General features: G+C 45.1%; 1 protein-coding gene across 8 annotated transcripts in view; it reads left to right on the forward strand.

Moving 5' to 3' along the window:
- Positions 1 to 24,311, forward strand: part of LOC121284644 (KAT8 regulatory NSL complex subunit 1-like protein) — a 326,543-nt gene that overhangs the window by 151,934 nt on the left and 150,298 nt on the right. For 5 of the 8 annotated variants that reach the window (XM_041200181.1, XM_041200182.1, XM_041200184.1 and 2 more), the window contains exon 2: positions 9,884 to 11,107. The exons of the other annotated variants lie outside the window; for them this stretch is intronic. In XM_041200181.1, the coding sequence (XP_041056115.1) occupies positions 9,927 to 11,107 (1,181 nt within the window). In that variant the 5' untranslated portion in view covers positions 9,884 to 9,926. The remainder of the gene's footprint in view (positions 1 to 9,883; positions 11,108 to 24,311) is intronic. 8 annotated transcript variants of the gene reach the window in all.

A 24,311-nucleotide genomic window follows, 5' to 3' on the forward strand; every position in this document is an offset into this window, starting at 1 on the left:
GCATGTGCAAGAGTGTGTGTGTGTAATGGGAATGCTGAAGGCATGTGCAAGAGTGTGTGTGATGGGAATGTTAAAGGCATGTGCAAGGGCGTGTGTGTGTGTGTGTGTGTATGATGGGAATGCTAAAGGCATGTGCAAGAGTGTGTGTGTAATGGGAAAGCTAAAGGCATTTGCAAGAGTGTGTGTGTATAATGGGAATGCTAAAGGCATGTGCAAGAGCGTGTGTGTGTAATGGGAATGCTAAAGGCATGTGCAAGAGCGTGTGTGTGTAATGGGAATGCTAAAGGCATGTGCAAGAGTGTGTGTGTCATGGGAATGCTAAAGGCATGTGCAAGAGTGTGTGTGTCATGAGAATGCTAAAGGCATGTGCAAGAGTGTGTGTGTCATGAGAATGCTAAAGGCATGTGCAAGAGTGTGTGTGTCATGAGAATGCTAAAGGCATGTGCAAGAGTGTGCGTGTCATGAGAATGCTAAAGGCATGTGCAAGAGTATGTGTGTCATGAGAATGCTAAAGGCATGTGCAAGAGTGTGTGTGTGTGTGATGGGAATGCTAAAGGCATGTGCAAGGGTGTGTGTGTGTGTGTGTGTGTGTGTAATGGGAATGCTAAAGGCATGTGCAAGGGTGTGTGTGTGTGTGTGTGTGTAATGGGAATGCTAAAGGCTTATGCAAGGGTGTGTGTGTGTAATGGGAATGCTAAAGGCATGTGCAAGAGTGTGTTTGTGTGTGTAATGGGAATGCTAAAGGCATGTGCGAGAGTGTGTTTGTGTGTGTAATGGGAATGCTAAGGGCATGTGCGAGAGTGTGTTTATGTGTGTAATGGGAATGCTAAAGGCATGTGCAAGAGTGTGTGTGTGTAATGGGAATGCTAAAGGCATGTGCAAGAGTGTGTGTGTGTAATGGGAATGCTAAAGGCATGTGCAAGAGTGTGTGTGTGTAATGGGAATGCTAAAGGCATGTTCAAGAGTGTGTGTGTGTAATGGGAATGATAAAGGCATGTGCAAGAGTGTGTTTGTGTGTGTGTTGGGAATGATAAAGGCATGTGCAAGAGTGTGTTTGTGTGTGTGTTGGGAATGTTAAAGGCATGTGCAAGAGTGTGTGTGTGCAATGGGAATGCTGAAGGCATGTGCAAGAGTGTGTGTGATGGGAATGTTAAAGGCATGTGCAAGGGCGTGTGTGTGTGTGTGTGTGTGTGTGTGTGTGTGTGTGTGTGTGTGTGTGTGTGTGTCTATGATGGGAATGCTAAAGGCATGTGCAAGGGTGTGTGTGTAATGGGAAAGCTAAAGGCATTTGCAAGAGTGTGTGTGTGTAATGAGAATGCTAAAGGCATGTGCAAGAGTGTGTGTGTGTGTGTGTAATGGGAATGCTAAAGGCATGTGCAAGAGTGTGTGTTTGTGTGTAATGGGAATGCTAAAGGCATGTGCAAGGGCGTGTGTGTGTGTGTGTGTGTGTGTGTGTGTGTATGATGGGAATGCTAAAGGCATGTGCAAGGGTGTGTGTGTAATGGGAAAGCTAAAGGCATTTGCAAGAGTGTGTGTGTGTAATGAGAATGCTAAAGGCATGTGCAAGAGTGTGTGTGTGTGTGTGTAATGGGAATGCTAAAGGCATGTGCAAGAGTGTGTGTTTGTGTGTAATGGGAATGCTAAAGGCATGTGCAAGAGTGTGTGTATGTGTGTAATGGGAATGCTAAAGGTATGTGCAAGATTGTGTGTGTGTGTGTAATGGGAATGCTAAAGGCATGTGCAAGGGTGTGTGTGTATGATGGGAATGCTAAAGGCATGTGCAAGGGTGTGTGTGTGTATGATGGGAATACTAAAGGCATGTGCAAGAGCGTGTGTGTGTGTAATGGGAATGCTAAAGGCATGTGCAAGAGCGTGTGTGTGTAATGGGAATGCTAAAGGCATGTGCAAGAGCGTGTGTGTGTAATGGGAATGCTAAAGGCATGTGCAAGAGCGTGTGTGTAATGGGATGTTAAAGGCATGTGCAAGAGCGTGTGTGTGTAATGGGAATGCTAAAGGCATGTGCAAGAGTGTGTGTGTGTAATGGGAATGCTAAAGGCATGTGCAAGAGTGTGTGTGTGTAATGGGAATGCTAAAGGCATGTTCAAGAGTGTATGTGTGTAATGGGAATGATAAAGGCATGTGCAAGAGTGTGTTTGTGTGTGTGTTGGGAATGATAAAGGCATGTGCAAGAGTGTGTTTGTGTGTGTGTTGGGAATGCTAAAGGCATGTGCAAGAGTGTGTGTGTGTAATGGGAATGCTGAAGGCATGTGCAAGAGTGTGTGTGATGGGAATGTTAAAGGCATGTGCAAGGGCGTGTGTGTGTGTGTGTGTGTATGATGGGAATGCTAAAGGCATGTGCAAGGGTGTGTGTGTAATGGGAAAGCTAAAGGCATTTGCAAGAGTGTGTGTGTGTAATGAGAATGCTAAAGGCATGTGCAAGAGTGTGTGTGTGTGTGTGTGTGTGTAATGGGAATGCTAAAGGCATGTGCAAGAGTGTGTGTTTGTGTGTAATGGGAATGCTAAAGGCATGTGCAAGAGTGTGTGTATGTGTGTAGTGGGAATGCTAAAGGTATGTGCAAGAGTGTGTGTGTGTGTGTGTGTGTAATGGGAATGCTAAAGGCATGTGCAAGGGTGTGTGTGTGTGTGTGTGTATGATGGGAATGCTAAAGGCATGTGCAAGGGTGTGTGTGTGTATGATGGGAATACTAAAGGCATGTGCAAGAGCGTGTGTGTGTGTAATGGGAATGCTAAAGGCATGTGCAAGAGTGTGTGTGTGTAATGGGAATGCTAAAGGCATGTGCAAGAGTGTGTGTGTGTAATGGGAATGCTAAAGGCATGTGCAAGAGTGTGTGTGTGTAATGGGAATGCTAAAGGCATGTGCAAGAGCGTGTGTGTAATGGGATGTTAAAGGCATGTGCAAGAGCGTGTGTGTGTAATGGGAATGCTAAAGGCATGTGCAAGAGCGTGTGTGTGTAATGGGAATGCTAAAGGCATGTGCAAGAGTGTGTGTGTCATGGGAATGCTAAAGGCATGTGCAAGAGTGTGTGTGTCATGAGAATGCTAAAGGCATGTGCAAGAGTGTGTGTGTCATGAGAATGCTAAAGGCATCTGCAAGAGTGTGTGTCATGAGAATGCTAAAGGCATGTGCAAGAGTATGTGTGTCATGAGAATGCTAAAGGCATGTGCAAGAGTGTGTGTGTCATGAGAATGCTAAAGGCATGTGCAAGAGTATGTGTGTCATGAGAATGCTAAAGGCATGTGCAAGAGTGTGTGTGTGTGTGTGTGATGGGAATGCTAAAGGCATGTGCAAGAGTGTGTTTGTGTGTGTGGGAATGCTAAAGGCATGTGCAAGAGTGTGTGTGTGTGTGGGAATGCTAAAGGCATGTGCAAGAGTGTGTGTGTGTAATGGGAATGCTGAAGGCATGTGCAAGAGTGTGTGTGTCATGAGAATGCTAAAGGCATGTGCAAGAGTGTGTGTGTCATGAGAATGCAAAAGGCATGTGCAAGAGTGTGTGTGTGCAATGGGAATGCTGAAGGCATGTGCAAGAGTGTGTGTGATGGGAATGTTAAAGGCATGTGCAAGGGTGTGTGTGTGTGTGTGTGTGTGTGTATGATGGGAATGCTAAAGGCATGTGCAAGGGTGTGTGTGTAATGGGAAAGCTAAAGGCATTTGCAAGAGTGTGTGTGTGTAATGAGAATGCTAAAGGCATGTGCAAGAGTGTGTGTGTGTGTGTGTAATGGGAATGCTAAAGGCATGTGCAAGAGTGTGTGTTTGTGTGTAATGGGAATGCTAAAGGCATGTGCAAGAGTGTGTGTATGTGTGTAATGGGAATGCTAAAGATATGTGCAAGAGTGTGTGTGTGTGTGTGTGTGTGTGTGTAATGGGAATGCTAAAGGCATGTGCAAGGGTGTGTGTGTGTGTATGATGGGAATGCTAAAGGCATGTGCAAGAGTGTGTGTGTGTATGATGGGAATACTAAAGGCATGTGCAAGAGCGTGTGTGTGTGTAATGGGAATGCTAAAGGCATGTGCAAGAGTGTGTGTGTGTAATGGGAATGCTAAAGGCATGTGCAAGAGCGTGTGTGTGTAATGGGAATGCTAAAGGCATGTGCAAGAGCGTGTGTGTGTAATGGGAATGCTAAAGGCATGTGCAAGAGTGTGTGTGTCATGGGAATGCTAAAGGCATGTGCAAGAGTGTGTGTGTCATGAGAATGCTAAAGGCATGTGCAAGAGTGTGTGTGTCATGAGAATGCTAAAGGCATCTGCAAGAGTGTGTGTCATGAGAATGCTAAAGGCATGTGCAAGAGTGTGTGTGTCATGAGAATGCTAAAGGCATGTGCAAGAGTGTGTGTGTCATGAGAATGCTAAAGGCATGTGCAAGAGTATGTGTGTCATGAGAATGCTAAAGGCATGTGCAAGAGTGTGTGTGTGTGTGTGTGATGGGAATGCTAAAGGCATGTGCAAGAGTGTGTTTGTGTGTGTGGGAATGCTAAAGGCATGTGCAAGAGTGTGTGTGTGTAATGGGAATGCTGAAGGCATGTGCAAGAGTGTGTGTGATGGGAATGTTAAAGGCATGTGCAAGGGCGTGTGTGTGTGTGTGTGTGATGGGAATGCTAAAGGCATGTGCAAGGGTGTGTGTGTAATGGGAAAGCTAAAGGCATGTGCAAGAGTGTGTGTGTGTGTAATGAGAATGCTAAAGGCATGTGCAAGAGTGTGTGTGTGTGTAATGGGAATGCTAAAGGCATGTGCAAGAGTGTGTGTGTGTGTGTAATGGGAATGCTAAAGGCATGTGCAAGAATAATCCAGAGGCCCAGGCTGATTCTCTGGGGATACAGGTTCAAATGGTGCAATTTAAATTCAGTTAATAAATCTGGAATTATTTTTAAATAAAGCTAGTCTTCTGGTGACCACAAAACCATTGTCGATTGTCATAAGACACCATCTGGTTTACTAATGTCTTTTAGGGAATGATATCTGCTGTCCTTCTCTGCTCTGCCCTACATGTGATTGCAGATCCAGAGCAATGTGTTTGGCTTTTTAATGCCCTCTGAAATGCCTAGCGAGTCACTCACTTTTATATAACCGTAACGACGTCTAAAAAGAATGAAGCTGCATGGACCGCTCGGCATCGACCTAGGCGCTGGGAATGACAGCAGCACACCCAGCCCCATTGACTTTGCAAAGTCCTCCTTATGAACATCTGGTTGCTTGTGCCAAAATTGGGAGAACTGTCCCACAGAAGTCAAGCAACACCCTGACATAGTCATAATCATGGAATCATACTTTACAGACATTGTCCCAGACACCACCATTGTCATCCCTGAGTACGTCCTGTTCCCCTGACAGGACAGACCCAGCAGAGGTGGCGATACAGTGGTATATAGTCGGGAGGGAGTTGCCCGGGGAGTTCTCAACAATTGACTGTGGACCCCATGAAATCTCATAGCATCAGGTCAAACATGGGCAAGGAAACCTCCTGCTGGCTATCACCTACACTCAGCTGATGAATCAGTACTCCTCCATGTTAAACACCACTTGGTAGAAGCAGTTAGGGTGACAAGGGTACATAATGTACTCTAGATGGGGGACTTCAATGCCCGTCACCAAGAGTGGCTCGGTAACACTACTACTGACTGAACTGGCCGAGTCCAAAGGACATAGCTGCTAGACTGGGTCTGCAGCAAGTGGTCTTATCGTGTCCACGGACAGTCTATACGTGGCCCAGCCAGAACTGGACACATTTTTGCGCCTTGTTGTTGAATTTGGCCAGATCTGCAACAGTGCAGGGTTCCTCTAGCGATAGACATTGCAGGAGATGTTGCATAGTCTGTGGCTCAGTTCGACATTCACAAGTTGTCAGGCAGGTGATGAGGGAACCAATAAAAGGAAGAAACCTACTTGACCTCACCCTCACCAATCTATCTGCCGTAGATGTATCTGTCCAAGACAGTATTAGTAGGAGTAACCACCACACGGTTCTTGTGGAGACAAAGTCCCATCTTCACATTTGAGGATACCCTGCATCATGTTGTGTGGCACTACCACTGTGCCAAATGGGATAGATTTCAAACTCAAAACTGGGCATCCATGATGTGTTATGAGCCATCAGCAGCAGCAGAATTGCACATAACTATAATTTGTAACCTTATAGCCTGGCATATCCCCACACTCTAATTTGACCATCAACTCTGGTTCAATGAAGAGTGCAGGAGGGCATGCCAGGAGCAGCGCTAGGCATATCTAAAATGAGGTGTGAACCTGGTGAAGCTACAACTCTGGACTACTGGTGTGTCAAACAGTGGAAGCAGCATTTGATAGACGGAGCTAAGTGATCCATTAACCAACAGATCAGATCCAAGTTCTGCAGCCCTGCCACATCTAGTCGTGAATGGTGGTGGACAATTAACAACTCACTAGAGGTGGAGGCTCCACAATTATCCCCATCCTCTGTGGCAGGGGAGCCCAGCACATCGGTGCAAAAGAGAAGGCTGAAGCATTCGCAACAATCTTCAGCCAGAAATCCCAAGTAGATGATCCATCTCTGCCTCCTCTGGAGGTCCCAGCATCTCAGGTGCCAGTCTTCAGCCAATTCAATTCACTCCATGTGATATCAAGAAACAGCTGTAGGCACTGGATACTGCAAAGTCTGTGGGTCCTGACAACATTCTGACAATAGAAATCTTGTGGTCCAGAACTTGCCACGCCCCTCGCCAAGTTGTTTCAGTACAGCTACAACACTGACATCTACCTGGCATTGTGGAAAATTGGCCGGGCAATTCGTGTAAACAAAAAGAAGGCCAAATCCAACCTGGCCAATTACCACAGAGATAAAAACAAAAAACTGCGGATGCTGGAAATCCAAAACAAGAACAGAATTACCTGGAAAAACTCAGCAGGTCTGGCAGCATCAGTAGAGAAGAAAAGAGTTGACGTTTTGAGTCCTCATGACCCTTCCACAGAACCAGTGCTGTGGAAGGGTCATGAGGACTCGAAACATCAACTCTTTTCTTTTCTACCGATGCTGCCAGACCTGCTGAGTTTTTCCAGGTAATTCTGTTTTTGTTCTGGCCAATTACCATCCCATCAGTCTACTCTTGATCATCAGTAAAGTGATTGTAAGTGTTGCTGACAGTGCTATCAAGAGGCACTTATTCAAAAATAACCCGCTCACTGATGCTCAATTTGGGTCTGCCAGGGCCATTTGGTTGCTGACCTCATTACAGCCTTGGTCCAAACATGGACAAAAAAGTTGATCTCAAGAGGCGAGGTGAGAGCGACTGCCCTTGACACCAAGGCAGCATTTGACCAAGTGTGGCATCAATGAGCCCTAGCAAAACTGGAGTCAATGGGAATTGGGGAGACTCTCCGCTGTTTGGAGTCATACCCAGCACAAAGGAAGATGGTTGTGGTTGTTGAAGGTCAGTCATCTCAGCTTTAGGACATCACTACAGGAGTTACTCAGGGCAGTGTCCTCAGCTGTTCCCCTCCATCATAAGGTCAGAAGTGGGGATGATTGGTGCACATTAACGACTCCCCAGATGCTGAAGTAGTGTGTGCAGCAAGACCTGGGCAATATCCAGGCTTGGGCTGACAAGTGGCAAATAACATTTGTGCCACAAATGTCAGGCAATGACCATCTCCAACAAGAGAAAATCTAACCATCGCCCCATGACATTCAGTGGCATTACCGTCACTGAATCTTCCGCTAACAACGTCCTGGGGGTTACCATTGACCAGAAGCTGAACTAGACCAGCCATTTAAATTTCTATCCAATGAGGATGCTGGAAATCTGAAATTAAAACAGAAAATGCTGGAAAAACTCAGCATCTGTGGAGAGAGAAAGAGTTAATGTTTTGAGTCCGTATGGCTCTTCTTCAGGGCTGAGAGGTAGAAATGTGATGAGTTTTACACTGTTGAAGAGAGGGGAGGTGGAGCAAAATAGACAATTGACAAAGATTTCATGGACACGAGTCAAAGGGAGTGGTAATGGCAGCATAAAAGATTAAAGCAGGTGTTAATAGTGGCATAAAGGCCAAATAGAACGTGGTTAATTGCAGAACAAGGACCAGTGCTCCCTGAAAGCAAAACATAAGAACAAATTATAGACTGGCCCTTGTGAGGGGAGCGAGTTGATGAAAAAATATCAAAATGGGGAAGAGAATTAAGTCTGGAAGGCTATAAAGTGCCTAACCGGAAGACGTGGTGCTGTTCCTCCAGTTTGCATTGGGCTTCACTGGAACATTGTAGCAGGCTGAGGATAGAAGTGTGGGCATGATAGCAAGTTATTCATTGCAAGCCCACCGACTCCCACATGGAGGGATGGAGCTCAGGACTGAAAACAATGGTCTCAGTTTTCCCAGTATTTAGTATAACAATATTTAATTGTGCAGTTACCAGAACTGGACGCAATGCTCTAATCTTGGCCTAACCAGAGCTTTATGAAATGATAGCAATACTTCTATTCACATAGAGTGTGCATTTGAACTTTAACCTGTGGGTTACCATTGACTAGAAACTGAACTGGACTAGCCATGTAAATACTGTGGCTACAACAGCAGGTCAGGGGCTAGGAATCCTGCGGTGGGTAACTCATCTCCTGACTCTCCAAAGCCTGTCCACAAGGCACAAGTCAGGGAAGTGTTGGAATACTCTTCACTCGTCTGGACAAGTGCAGCTCCAACAACACAAGAAGCTCAGCTCCATCCAGGACGAAGCAGCCCAGTTGATTAGCACCCCATCCACCACCTTAAACATTCACTCCCTCCACCACCGACACACAGTGGAAGCAATGTGTACCATCTACAAGATGCACTGCAGCAACTCACAAAGGGTGCTTCGACAGCACCTTCCAAACCTGCAACCTCTGCCATCCAGACAGACAAAGGCAGTGGATGCATGGGAACATCACCATCTCCAAGCCGCACGCCATCCTGACTTGGAACTATATCGCAGTTCCATCGCTATTGCTGGGTCAAAATCCTGGAACTCCCTTCCTATCAGCACTGGGTGTACCTACACCACATGGGCTGCAGTGGTTCAAGAAGGCAGCTCACCACTGGCTTCTCATGGGCAATTAATGATGGGCAATAAATGCTGGCCCAGCCAACGATACCCACACCCAATGAACAAATTATTAAAAATAAGAGTCTAAGTATTCTATAATCAGTCAGTTCTATAATCAGATTGAATTTGCAAACTGGTAAGAGTCCTGTTATTTTGGGTTTTGGTCATTCCCAGTTCGCGGAATAGCTGCTTGACTCCCAAAAAAAAATTCCACGGCTTGACCTTTTAGACTGATTTGTCCACTGTTCCAGAGTTACCTATCCCCAGAAACTTTCTTGCTTTTTGAGCGTAGCTTGATGCTCAGCCAGTAATGATTTTCCTTCCCCAGTGTCAAATGAGTGGCTGCCTTTAGGCTCATAGATGAATTCCATTGAAGCAGATGATTTGAAATTAATGGCAGACCAGCATTGTTTAGTTTTCTACATTGTGAAATAGAATTCTCTTTGATCACATCGTTGCTTCTGCAGAAGATGCCTGTCCTTGGGCAATCATTTCATACATGTGCTATGCATGTCACTTTTCTTTCACTGATATATCTTTGTGACATTTGGGAACACTTGGACATTTGCAAAAAATGTGTTTAAAATTTCAATAATAAGCAAATACAATATATAGCCAGGCATTTAAACTGGTTTAACAAAATGGTGTCTTTGAAGTTAATTTTGTATACCAGAGATATTTATATTGACCGGTTCGAGGTTTATAGAGAGCAGTTTTAGAAGCATGTTAGTAAAGTCTGAATGTACCATTGGCTTATGTCAGCTGAGGCTTCAAATATTTTGCTGTGCAGTTGAGTTTTTTTTTCATTTTCTTCTCTAGGGACAACATTTTTATAGTGGTAGGGCTGTTGGGGCAACACTGTATGGCTACAATGGCTCCTGCTCTCACTGAAACGGCCACAGAGGGACATGGATTCCAGCTGTCGTCGTCTTCCTTACCTTCCAGTTCCATTGAACCTGACACATTTATGGATGAGGAAGACACGCCTACAGAACAGAAGCTAAATGGGGAATGTGACACACAATCTGTTTGGTCTCAACTTGCGCATCCATTTGCGGCACATGGGCTTGGCAGTGATGCAACTGATTTGAAACATGTACCTTATGGACCTGTAATTGTGCATTCTTCAATCCCAAACAATACAACCCTGTTAACCAGTGCTAATTCTCTACTAGACATACTGTCTTTAAAATGTAATCTTAAAAGTAAGAATAAATTGTTTAGCAAAAACTCTGTCATTCTTGCCAAGAAAGAATTACCCTGTGATAGGACTAAGCAAACATCTGCTTCTAATGCTAGCAAAATGTATGTACCTGAAGCAGAGCTTAGGAGTAATAAAAATGGTATGAAAGACTTAAGCTCCCAGAAAAACAGCTCTTTGAAGTGTCTGGGCGTGTTAACCGCTGCTTGTGAGATGAAATTGGCTTGTAGTTCAGTTTCAGTGAGCCTCAACACTCCTGGTAGCATAACTTCAAATCAAAAAGCAGAGTTGAAATCAATCAAAGCAGACAAAACTTGGGATACTGTACCAGCAGAGGATGCCATTCAGATCAGAAATTTATTGCGTAGTGCCAGGCAATCGGCCCAGCAGAGAAAACCAGAAAAACTCAGTAATTTCACAAGTACAAGGGAAACTGAAATGGATACTCAGCTACTTGAGTGTCTTGGCAGACAACAAGAGCTAGCTAAAAAGGCCAGCCAACTTAGAAAGCGTTTGCAGCTAATACAAGCCAAGCATGTTGAGCATCATGTTCAGTGCAAAATTCAAGAATTAATAGAATCCCAGCACCAAAGGCAGACAGAAATTAGCAAAATCGCCAGTTCAAAAACCGAGTCTGCCATTTTTGCAGGAGTAAAACACGGTGATAGCGTGCAGTCTGGATTCGTGCCAAATCCCATCAACTCTGAACTCTATGAATATATGTGTTTTTCAAAAGCACTGCTTTCACGCATAGAAGAAAATGTGGATTCCGATGCAACTGTCAGTAGCACAGATGAGGATTCAGATAGTGAAGAGGTTTCATTGAAGAGGAATATGCCATTGTAAGTAGAATTCTTACTGTTGTCATCTTTTTAATCATCTGTTCCAGCCGGGTGGATTAGGTGCAACTTGCAAAAGAAGCATGTGCATTGTTCAGCCTTTTTCTAATTTTTCCTTCACAAATTCCCCAGTAAGTGACCCAGATTTACTCCTGTAAATTGGGTCACTTCGACACAATGGCAAATGGTTTACAGAGCACACAAAGCATATACACTTTGTGTGAAAAAATTTTATGGACTACAGATTGTTGATTCATTGTATTAATGGCTCTATTAAATATTGTAATCAGCTTTTAATATTTGCATAATGGAGTACTTTTAGAAATATAGTTTATCCCAAAATATTCTAAGTGTGCTCTATGGTGGTGATAAGTAGCTGAGAAAAATTGGTTAGTGTAACTCCCAATGGATCAGTAAATGGTTGGCTAAAAATTGTTTTGAAGCGACAAGAATTGAAAGGTTTTTTTGAGCTGGTATTTAAACAAATAACATGTACACCAAGGATGTAGTTATTAGCACATGCAATCAACTTGAAATGGCAACATAACTCCAGAGTCAAGTTCTGGATCTAGCAGAGGCCCTTTCAGGAAAGCTGTTTTGCATTTTTAAGCTTCCAGTGTTAACTCCAGTGTGGCTGCAAGTAAGGTTTAAAACATGTTCAGGTGCTCATTTGAATTTCTTAGGCACTTGAACAGAGTCTCCTTCATGTTTTGAGAAAGCAGATGCTCCCACCTGTGCTCTCAAAACAAATATAATGTCTGAGAGTGGACATGGAATTCTAAATATGCAAGTATGTATGTGCAGATCCATTTTCTCATATTTATTCACCACTTGCTTATCCATTCTAGTATCTCTGACTATAAATTGCACCCTGCACTTGCTGTTCTTGGATCGTCTTTGCTAACTGTGGCACAATTATGCAAAAACAAGCAGCTTGCAAGAGTGTTAAGTCTGCTGATTGTGAGCTATTCAAAGCAGTGGTTACAGATTGCCACAGGTGATGTTTGAGAGAAGTAATTTGATGTAAATTATAAGTGTGCTCTTTTATCTTCCCCTCGTGCGCTGGTACCAACATGTTAAATACACTTAGAAAACTGCAGTCAATATTTGGAATGAACCAAATGCTCAGTTTGTAAGTGTTAAAGTGTTTTCATGCATTTCAGGTACCATTGCAAAGAATCGTCACCTTTCACAGATGTAGTGATTTCTCACCAGACACACCATTTTTATTATTATCACTGTAAAGGTTAATTGGGAGGAAATCACAATATGATTGAGTTTAGCAAATAAATAAGTTATCATGCTTGTTTGTAATCTGACAGTAATTGTGATTAAATCTTGCTTAGTGATCATGGTATTGTGGAATTGTCAACATAAATAATCCTGCCAACTAATTTAACTGAAAATTCAACAATTTTGTTTGTCAGCAGGATTCTATGTGCATGATACAGTTTTGTTGTAAAATATGCTACTTTAATTGTACAACAGGGAAGTGAAATTCTGACTGTTCAGCGTGAAGACCTTTTGACGGTTATGTAACAGTAAATGTGAAGCTGAAACTATTGGAAACAGATGAACATTTAAAAAGAACAAAGAGAAGGGGGAAGGAAGAGTCATTCTTGTGTGTATTTCTTCCTCTTATTTTTAAATGCTGTCTGTCTGTAATGTCTTCCTGGCTGCCAATGGTTCTTAACTAAAATGTTAACTTGTCTATTCTCTTCACATGTGTTTCTAGCTTGTTCTGTTTTTATTTGATTTCAGCATCTGCATCTTTTTGCTATTTATTTATGTAGCCATAAATATCTGACTTAGCAACTAAATGGGAGTGCTGCATTTTAAAAATTAATTTGTGGTGAGTACACACGAAAGGGAAATCATGCTTGACAAATCCATTGGAATTTTTCGAGGATGTAACTACTGGAGTTGATGAGGGGGAGCCAGTGGATGTGGTTTATTGGACTTCCAGAAGGCTTTCAACAAAGTCCCACATTAGAGATTAGCATGTAAAATTACAGCATAATGTGGATAAATGTGAGGTTATCTACTTTGGTAGCAAAAACAGGAAGGCAGGTTACTATCTGATTGGCTGGCTATAAATTGAGAGAGGGGTGTCCTCGTATACCAGTCGCTGAAGATAAGCATGCAGGTCCAGCAGGTGGTAAAGGCATCAAATGGTATGTTGGCCTTCATAACCAGAGGATTCGAGTGCAGGAGCAGGGATGTCTTGCTGCAATTAAACAGGGCCTTGGTGAGACCACACCTGGAATATTGTGTGCAGTTTTGGTCTCCTTATCTGAGAAAGGATGTTCTTGCTATAGAAGGAGTGCCATGAAGGTTTACCAGACTGATTCCTGGGATGGCGGGACTGACATAAGAGGAGAGATTAAGTCAGGATTATATTTGTTGGAGTTCAGAACAATGAGGGGGGATCTCATAGAAATATATAAAATTCTAACAGGACTAGACAGGGTAAATGCAGGTAGGATGTTCCTGATGGTGGAAGAGTCCAGAACCAGGGGTCATAGTCTGAGGAAACAGGTAGACCATTTAGGACTGAGGTGAGGAGAAATTTCTTCACCCAGAGAGCGGTGAGCCTGTGGAATTCGCTATCACAGAAAGTAGTTGAGGCCAAAACATTGTATGTTTTCAAGAAGGAGTTAGATATTGCTCTTGGGGCAAAAGGAGCAGGCTATTGATTTGGATGATCAGCCATGATCATGATGAATGGTGGAACAGGCTCAAAGGGCTGAATGGCCTACTCCTATTTTTTCTATGTTTACACAAGGTGGTACTTTTGTTGCATCACTTACATTTCTGGCATTGTAATTGCAAGTGAAGTCCAGTTGACCATGTTTCTATGCACCTAAATTGTTTTAAACTGTTCTGCAACATAGTGGTGCATTTCTCAGTACGTAGATGACAATTATTCCCAAGGCAAGTCTATTCATGTGCCATGATTGTGAACATAAGTAGGAGCACTTTGAAGGCTATAGAAAATGAACTAACCTATTTTCCCAATCTACCTTAGTCACCTTGTCTCTCACACCCTATGTAGTGTTTTCTCTTCAGATTTAAGACTGTTCCCAAGAGACCCCCCCCCCCCCCCCCCCCCCCCCCCCCCCCCCTCACCACAAGGTTATTAATTAACCCTTTTTCAATGCACAATACTAGAGCCTAGATAGCCTGTTCCCTACTTGGTTCCTCAATATCTTTTCACCATAGCAGTTTTTAACCCAATTAATATGTTGAGTGGATCTTCCGGTTTGGTAGCTGTTCACTCGAACAGGATAGCCATGTCCAGTATTTGGTAGAAGTTACCATCCATGCAACTTGATATTTCACTTTGGATTAGAAGTTGGGTTTTTCATTTTTTTTCTCCAGAATATGTTGCTTAAGTTTTATCTATACTGGAAACCAAAAGCTTTCTGCCAGACTGAGTATAAGGGACTTGATTTATCTATCTGGGGTTGCCTTCATTTTGCTGGATTAATGGCTCTATTGCCACATTCTTAAATGTTGCATTTGTGTCTATTTTCTTTAAGCTTACAATTTCATGTGGAGAGATAATTGCAAAAGGTGTAAGAAACATATAATGGAATTGATAGTGGTTTCATGGTTTCACCAGAGGCACGTCCTGCTTGACTAATCTCCTTTACTTTTCTGAGGAAGTGACATTTCAAGTGAGCATTGGAAAACCCAATATTAGAACTTGACTCGACTTCCATATTAGGCTGCTGCACAAACTTAAGTCATTGCATATCCCAGGTGAAAATTGGAGTTGCAGAGTAAATAGGCTAATAGAAATGGAGCAGCAGGGTACTAGAGATTTTGAGGTTGGGCTGGAGAAATGTATTGAGTGCAGAATCTAAGAATCTGTACTGGACCTCTACACTTTACATAAACTTTGGTCTAAATGCTGATCATTTATCAGATTTGAAGCTTTTGCCACCCTGTAGGGTGGAGAGGAGACACTGACGAAGCAGCAAAATAATTATAGAAGGACTCAGTTCTGTCCACTTGCAACTGTGATAGTAGAAATTAATACCTATGTCTTGTACATTGAAATAAACAATGAGGACATGCAAAGTTAAAAAAGGTGAACCAGCTGCAAGAGAGGCTGAACGGGAATGATATACCCTGACCATGCATGGTCATGGAGGAGCAAAGGAAATCCATTCAAATGAAATCGTTTAGACTATAACTCTCAGGCCAGATCTTTGGTCAGGAAGCAGCTTGCATACTGCATTTAAATCTCATGATTGAGATGTAAAGAAAACATCTTGGACCTGGAAGCTATGCATAGAGGCTGATTATAACTCTGAATTATGAGGAAAGGTTTTTTTAAAAAATGTATTGTTCCACCTTGAATGAAGGCCTTTTTAACCATTTTATTCCACTCAAATGTTCACTCTTCTAAGATGTAGATTATCTTGAGTTGAATAGAAATGGTTAAAACACTGAACACTAATTAAACCAGGATAACAGAACATGGGTACAAACTTGGCAAAAATAAAATTTGGGTTCAATGTTAGGAAGCAATTCTTCGTACAGTAAGCAATATCTGGGATGGTACTGGCAGTAAAGGCAAAAATGCTGGAATTGTTCAAGGGACAAATGCTGTGTTTGTGAGAATTGTAGATTTTTTTTATGTAATAGCGGGCTAAATGGGCAAAATACCACCTCTGACTGGAAAATACAAATATCTAACTGATGCATACAGCTGAATTGCATTCACACTCCATTTCACTAGCACCGCTTTAAAAAAAATTATCACTGACTTTTCAGTGCCACAGTACAATTACATTCTGTCTGAAAATAACTGGCTGCCCTCCAGTTAGTTACAACGGGCGTCATTTGGAAAATATAAATTGATTGGATTTGCTGTTCATTCAATAAAATATGTACAATTGTGTTAAACCGGTTCAGATACTGCCTAAGCATTTCTTTTTACAGAGAAAAACCAATGAGTTGTTGGTTGGATGAGAAATTTATCACCAGATTAGAAGTTATCCCATGTTGTCTGTTCAAAGCAACCATGAACCTGACTGTCAAAAAGATGGAGTATTCATATCTGTTCTTCACATGCTGAGAGATGCATCACACGTATCATATATTGAAGTATTTGCAATGCATTTGGTACAGGCAAAATTGATTTGGGAAAATGCATTGAAGTTTTACTGAAAGAAGTTGGTATAAAAGTGAGCAGTGATTATTTGAGTGATTTTTTTATATACCCACTCTATATAAGTAAGTTAGGCAAAGCATCTCTTGGAGAAGTTCTACATAAAGCCACATCAGGGTGTTGCAGTGTATTAAATAGTTGTTGCTGCGACGAGGTTTGAGTTGAAAGCTTGCAATATTTTTAGTATTTGGCAGTGATGCAGGATAAAAAATGACCTGAGTCAATGGGGGTGTGATCTTTATCGATTACTGAGATTTAATGGCCTTGATCTGAAACGTTAACTCTCTTTATCGCTCCACAGACGCTGCCAGACCTGCTGAATATTTCCAGAATTTTCTGTGTTTATTTCAGATTCGTATGTTGTTTTCTTTGGAGAAACAACATTCTAAAAAGGCTAGAAAGTGATGTGAACAAATTTCGTCTTGGCACTTTCCTTGTGAGCACTGCTTTAAAAATACAACTTTAAAATATTATGCTCCTCACCCTGTTGAACAAAAATTGTCAAACTCCTGAAGCATGACATTTGTTCAAGACCGCACATCACCTGTGCCAAGTTCCAAGTGAAATGGAGGTCTCTTGGACTTATATTTTCCCCTACCTTTTATATTACCCACTCTCTGAAGCAGTGTCTAGTTTTTTTCTCGTAAGTGCCTACATTAGCACAGTTGTAACTCAAATGGCAGATCAAGTTTGTCTTTCCTCTTCCACCACACCATGCACTTTTTTTTAACCAGGTTCTTGAAGCATAAACTAATGGTTTTCTTTAGTTCCTTCTGCAAGTTGTATTGAATTGCATTCCTTAAGCAATAAAATCTTTCTCCCGTTTAACTTGTAACTGAGTTTGGTACATGAAATGAGGCATTTAATTGCAACAGTGTTAGTTGTGTTGTCACATGTAGAAGAATTGTGCAGCAGAGTTTTGTCAGCATTCTCTTTAGCCTAGGTGTGCATACAGATAATAGAATAAATCTGACATCTTATAAGAAATAGAAGCAGGAGTAGGTAATTCGGCCGCTCGATCTTGCTCCACCGTTCAATAAGATCATGGTTGATATGATTGTGGCCTTAACTCCACTTTCCTGCCTGCTTCCCATAACCCTTGTCTAACTCGGCCTTCAATACATTCAATGACCAGCCTCCACTTGTCATAGAGGTCTGCAGCACAGAAAAAAGCCCTTCGACCCAATGAGTCTGCGCCAGTCAAACAAATACCTAACTATTCTAATCCCATTTTCCAGCACTAGGCCCATAGCCTTGAATGCCATGGCATCAAAAGTGCACATCCAAATACTACTTAAATGTTATGAGGGTTTTTCCTCTACCACCCTTTCAGGCAGTGAGTTCCAGATTCCCACCACCCTCTGGGTGAGAAATTTCTTCCTCACATCCCCTCTAAACCTCCTGCCCCTTACCTTAAATCTATGCCCCATGGTTATTGATCCCTCCACCAAGGGGAAAAGTTCCTTCCTGTCTACCCTATTTATGCCCCTCATAATTTAAACACCTCAATCATGTCCCCCTTCAATCTCCTCTGCTGCAGGGAAAATAACCCCAGTCTATCCAATCTCTCCTCGTAACTAAAACCCACCAGCCCAGGCAACACCTTGGTAAATCTCCTCTGCACTCTCTCTAGTGCAATCACATCCTTCCTATAATGCGGGTTGCAGAACTGCATACAATACTGTAGCTGTGTCCTAACTATTGTTATATTCTATGCCTCGGCTAATGAAGGCAAGCATCCCATATGCCTTCTTAACCACCTTATCTACCTGTCTCACTACCTTAAGGGACTGGTGGACATGCACACCAAGGTTTTCGGAGAAGAGAATTCCAAAGCCTGATGACCCTTTGGGGGAAGAAATTCCTCCTCATCTTTGTCTTAAATTGGAAACCCCTTATTTTTAAACTTTGCCCGTTAGTCCTAGATTCTCCCACAAGGGGAAGCATCCTCCAGCATTTACCCTGACATGCCTCTTCAGAGTCTAATGTTTCAATAAGACCTTCTCTCATTCTTCTAAACTCCAATGAGTTTTCATCCCAGGAATTATCCAAGTGAATCTTCCGTGAACTACTAATGCAGTTAAATCCCTCCTTAAATAAGGAGACCAAAACTCTACACACAACTCCAGGTGCAGTCTCACTAAGGCCCAATACAACTGTAGCAACACTTACAGCACACCCTACTTTTATACTCTATCCCCCTTGCGAGGCCAACTTCTGGTAAATACTGTATGGTTCTTACTGTTGTTCTCCTGCATACTCTTTGTTTTGTGGACTAACTGGGTGAACATTTTTAAGTGTCTGTGCTGACAGAAGCAGAAATTTACGATATATTCAGTAGCTGATGTGCCATTTTATATGGTTTCTCATTGCAAAATGTAGTGGTCAGTTGAACGTTCTGAGATCTTACCATTGTGCAGAAATAAACAAAAATGCACTGGTGATGAGAGAAGATTGAGAGGCTCTATTGTTTGTTTTTTCTAATACATCAGCTTAACATTCATAACTTTAAATTTGTCAAATGCAAGCTTTTTACACTAGCTCTGTACCTTCTTATTTATCTGCATCTGGGTACTGATCAAACAAGACACGTCAAAATAATTACCAATGGCTGTACCAGTAACCAGATGTAGAGGAAAACAGTAAATGAAGTGTGAAAAGCCTGCAATTGAAGTTATGACAGCTATAAAGCAAATAGTTGTTTGGTAGTACAGAACTTGAGTATTGCTTATTAAAAAAAAGAGACATGTTGAAGCTTTTCATCTTACACTCACCACAACACTTCACAAGAATATCAATATAAGGGGAAAACAACAATTTATGCTGTATGTGAAGAGAATGCTGATTGGTTGGCAAGTGGATTCTGGTAGAAGTGTTGCCATGGAGAATGCACCATTGGTGGTGACTGACAGTTAAATTTTAAACAATGTTTGACAGTCAAACCAGGCAGCTTGACCCTGCTTGGTCAAGAAATTGTCCTAGGAATAAGTCAGCAAATGGCTATCACTTGTTTAGTTGAAACAGGCATTGTGTATACATGTCCTTCCTGTCTGCAAAGAGCAGGGCCCTGTATATTAATAGATGTAGCTTCCAGTACACGCAAATGCACCACAGTGTGAGCCAGACTGAAGATCTTAAATTGGTTGTAAGTGTAATTCTGAGCACACTGAGGATTATTTAGCAAATGTTAGTGGCGAATACCACTTTGAGATATCTTGCCCTTCCAGGCTAATCTGAGGTAGACCTGGGCACTTTTCAGAGCCGAAACTGATGGCTTTAGGCCAGTTTGAGTTTGCGTGATATATAGCGCAAAATGATCTGATCCTGTAGGATGTCTTTGTGTCCTATTTCAGCATTGAGCTTGCAGGGTGAGCAAATGGCTCACCCCAATCTACCTCAGATTACCCTGGAAGGGCAAGGTATCTCAAAAATTTGAGCAACAGGTGAAGCTAGCTGTTTCACACTGCTACTATACAGTAGCAACACGAGTGGTATTCGCCACTAACTGGATGCTGCCATCAAGCCAAAAAGACGTTCTGCCCATCTCTCAAATGAGTAATGTGGTATATGAATTTCCGTGCCAGTGTGATGCTAGGTATGTAGGCCATACATCCCAAACACTGGCGGATCGTATCAAACAGCATGTCGTAGCTGCTGTTTGCAATGGGGAAGGTACAGGCTGTATTGCAAAACTCAGAACATAGTGTTCAACATTAGATGTGATTCTGTGATTGGACAACATTTGCTAAATTATCGTCAGTGTGCTAAGAATTACACTGACAACCAATTTAAGATTATCAGTTGGGCTCTCAGTGTGGCACATTTGCGTGTACTGGAAGCTACATATATTAATACACAGGACCCTGACAGAAAGAACATGTACACACAAATGCACTTGTTTCAGCTAAACAAAATGAGTGACAGCCATTCACTGACTCATTCCTCTGGTCAAGGTATTGCCCTATCAGGGTCAAGCTACCTGGTTTAAATTTCAAACAATGTTTGGCAGTTAAATGTCAGTCACCATCAACTGGTGCATTCTCCATGGCAACACCTCTACCAATCAGAGCCCACTTGTCAACCAATCAGCACTCTTCACATACAGTATAAATTTTTATTTTCTCCTTATATTGGTATTCTTGCAAAGCGTCCTGATGAGTGCAAAATGAAAAGCTTTGACATATCTCTTTTTCAGCAATACTCCAGCTATAAAGCAGTCACAAAATGAGTCACAAGAAGTTACAGGTCATGGAGAATAATGAGACTGTTCTTAAAAGTTAAACAGATGGGAAATCACCTGCGCAAGAAGCCATTTAAAAAATCATTCCCTGTGCTTCAGTGTCAAGAATTTTTTTTTGTGCACTACAGACCTTTGGTTAATTGGTTTTAATTTGAAAATGGTAACCACATATTTATATGGTTTATTTATATATATGGGTAATTGTTAAATAACCCCATAATTTGTGTTCTGTTTTCCTTCATTAGTGTAGCAAATGAGTAAAGGTGATAAACTGAATGTTGATAACTGCTACTGCCACTATAAACTGGTGGTGACAAAAAGCAAGTCAAAACTTGCCTTCACTGTGATTCATGCTTCAAGCCCTCCTGTTATTTTCTACCACAATTTTACTTGTGACTGCTGGTCCCATGGGTTCTTCTTTGCTATCCAAATTTAAAAAGGCCATTTTCTTAAAAGCTCTGCATACAATTAAACTCCCTTTTCGACTGGGGAGGGCACCTCATTCCGTATCTGCGCATCGTCTCTCCCATCTGGCTGTCGCCCCCGCTCTCGCCTGGCTGTCGCCCCCGTTCTCGCCTGGCTGTCGCCCCCGTTCTCGCCTGGCTGTCGCCCCCGCTCTCGCCTGGCTGTCGCCCCCGCTCTCGCCTGGCTGTCGCCCCCGCTCTCGCCTGGCTGTCGCCCCCGCTCTCGCCTGGCTGTCGCCCCCGCTTTCGCCTGGCTGTCGCCTCCGCTCTCGCCTGCCTTTCTCCCATTGCTCCCTGTCACCCCCATCTCCCCTACATCGTGCTCTCTCCCCGTACCCCCCCTGCTCTCTCTCTCTCTCCCCGTACCCCCCTCTCTCTCGCCGTACACCCACCTCTCTCTCTCCCTCCCAGTCCCCACCCCTTTGTCTCTCTCTCCCCCCCATCTCTCTCTCTCTCTCTCTCTCTCTCCCTTCCCCAATCTCTCCCCCTCTCTCCCTCCACCCCCCCTCTCTCTCCGTCCCCCTCTCTCACTCTCCCCGTACATACTCTCTCTCTCTCCCCGTTCCCCGACCTCTCTCTCTCACCATCGCCCCCGCTCGCTCGCTCTCTCTCTCCGCCCCCCCCATCTCTCCCTCTCCGTCCCTCCCTCTCTCTCTCTCCGTCCCTCTCTCTCTCTCCGTCCCTCTCTCTCTCCCTTCCCCCATCTCTCTGTCTCTCTCTCTCACTCCCTTCCCCCATCTCTCTCTCTCTCTCCCTCCCCCATCTCTCTCTCCCCCGTCTCTCACTCTCTCTCTCTCTCTCTCTCCGTCCCCCATCTCTCTCTCTCTCTCTCCCCCCATCCCCTCTCTATCTCCCCTCCCGTCCCCCTCTCTCTCTCCCCGTACCCCTCTCTCTCTCCCCCGTCCTCTCTTTCTCTCTCTATCTCGCTCTCTCCCACCTCCCTCTATCTCGCTCTCTCCCCCATCCCTCTCTCTCCCCCGTGCCCCATCTCTCTCTCTATCCCTCTCTCCCCTCCGTCCCCACCTCTCTCTCTCTCTCTCTCTCTCTACCTCCCCTCCCGTCACCCTCTCTCTCTCTCCCTCTCCCTCTCTCTCTCCCCTCCCGTTCCCCCCCCTCTCTCTCCTCCCGTCCCCCCCCCTCTCTCTCTCTCTCTCTCTCTCCCCTCCCATTCCCCCCCCCCCATCACCTCCTCTCTCTCTCACCATCCCCCCCGCACGCGCTCTCTATCAATCTCTCTCTCTCTCTCTCCCCCTCCACACCTCCTGTTCCCGCCCCCCCCCCCCCTCTCCGTCCCCTCCGGCCCCCCCCAGTTTCTCTCACTCTCTCCCCTTCCCCCCCAGTCTTTCTCACTCTCTCCCCGGCCCCCCTCTCTCTCCCCGCCCACTCTCTCTCTCTCTTTCTCTCCCCCTCCCATGCCGCTCTCTCTCTCTCTCTCTCTCTCTCTCTCTCTCTCTCTATCATCCCCGTCCCTCTCTCTCTTCCCTCCCGTCCCTCTCTCTCTCTCTCTCTCTCTCTCTCTCTCTCTCTCTCTCTCTCTCCCCTCCCGCCTCTCGTACCTCTCTCTTCCCTCCCGTCCCTCTCTCTCTCTCTCTCCACTCCCGTCCCCCTCTCTTTCTCACCCTCTCCCCTCCCGCCTACCGTCCCTCTCTCTCTCTCTCCCCGTCCCTCCCTCCCTCCCTCCCTCTCTCTCTCTCTCCCCACCCGTCCCCCCCTCTCTCTCTCTCTCCCCGTCCCCCTCTCTCTCCCCCCGCTCTCTCGCACTCTCCCTTTCTCTCTCCCCCATCGCTCTCTCTCGCCCCATTCCCTCCATCTCTCTCCTTGTTCCCCCCTGCTCTCTCACTCCCTTTCACTCCCTGTCCTCCCTCTCTCTTTCACTCTCTGTCTCTCTCCGTCCCCTCTCTCTCTCTCCCACTCTCTCCCTCCCACTCTCTCTCTCCCTCCCCCTCTCTCTCTCTCCATGCCTCCCTCTCTCTCTCTCCATCCCCCTCTCTCTCCCTCTCCGTCCCACTCTCTCTCCCTCTCCGTCCCTCCCTTTCTCCCTCTCCGTCCCTCCCTTTCTCCCTCTCCGTCCCTCCCTTTCTCCCTCTCCGTCCCTCCCTTTCTCCCTCTCCGTCCCTCCCTTTCTCCCTCTCCGTCCCTCCCTCTCTCCCTCTCCGTCCCTCCCTCTCTCCCTCTCCGTCCCTCCCTCCCTCCCTCTCTCTCTCTCCCCGTCCCCCCCTCTCTCACTCTCTCCCCGTCACCCCCTCTCTCTCTCTCTCTCTCCCCGTTCCTATCTCTCTCTCCCTCTCCGTCCCTCTCTCTCTCCCTCTCCATCCCTCCCTCTCTCCCTCTCCGTCCCTCTCTCCCTCTCTCCCTCTCCGTCCCTCTCTCACTCTCCGTCCCTCCCTCGCTCTCTCTCCGTCCTTCCCTCTCTCTCTCTCCGTCCTTCCCTCTCTCTCTCTCTCTCTCCGTCCTTCCCTCTCTCTCTCTCCGTCCTTCCCTCTCTCTCTCTCCGTCCCCCCCATCTCTCTCTCTCTCTCTCTCTCTCTCTCTCTCTCCCCGTTCCTCTATCTCTCTCTCCCTCTCCGTCCCTGTCTCTCTCCCTCTCCGTCCCTGTCTCTCTCCCTCTCCGTCCCTGTCTCTCTCCCTCTCCGTCCCTGTCTCTCTCCCTCTCCGTCCCTGTCTCTCTCCCTCTCCGTCCCTGTCTCTCTCCCTCTCCGTCCCTGTCTCTCTCCCTCTCCGTCCCTGTCTCTCTCCCTCTCCGTCCCTGTCTCTCTCCCTCTCTCCCTCTCCGTCCCTCTCTCCCTCTCCGTCCCTCTCTCCCTCTCCGTCCCTCTCTCCCTCTCCGTCCCTCTCTCCCTCTCCGTCCCTGTCTCTCTCTCCATCCGTCCCTGTCTCTCTCTCCCTCTCCGTCCCTCTCTCTGTCTCCCTCTCCGTCCCTCTCTCTCTGTCCCTCTCTCTCTCTCCGTCCCCTGTCCGTCCCTCCCTCCCCCTCTCTCTCTCTCTCTCTCTCTCTCTCTCTCTCTCTCTCTCTCCCTCTCCGTCCCTCTCTCTCTCCCTCTCCGTCCCTCTCTCTCTCTCCGTCCCTCCCTCTCTCTCCGTCCCTCCCTCTCTCTCTCTCTCCGTCCCTCCCTCTCTCTCGCTCTCCGTCCTTCCCTCTCTCTCTCTCCATCCGTCCCTGTCTCTCTCTCCATCCGTCCCTCTCTCTCTCTCCCTCTCCGTCCCTCTCTCTGTCTCCCTCTCCGTCCCTCTCTGTCCCTCTCTCTCTCTCCGTCCCCTGTCCGTCCCTCCCTCCCCCTCTCTCTCTCTCTCTCTCTCTCTCTCTCCCTCTCCGTCCCTCTC

Source organism: Carcharodon carcharias, chromosome 12 (assembly GCF_017639515.1).
Source record: "Carcharodon carcharias isolate sCarCar2 chromosome 12, sCarCar2.pri, whole genome shotgun sequence".
Classification (NCBI taxonomy): domain Eukaryota; kingdom Metazoa; phylum Chordata; class Chondrichthyes; order Lamniformes; family Lamnidae; genus Carcharodon; species Carcharodon carcharias.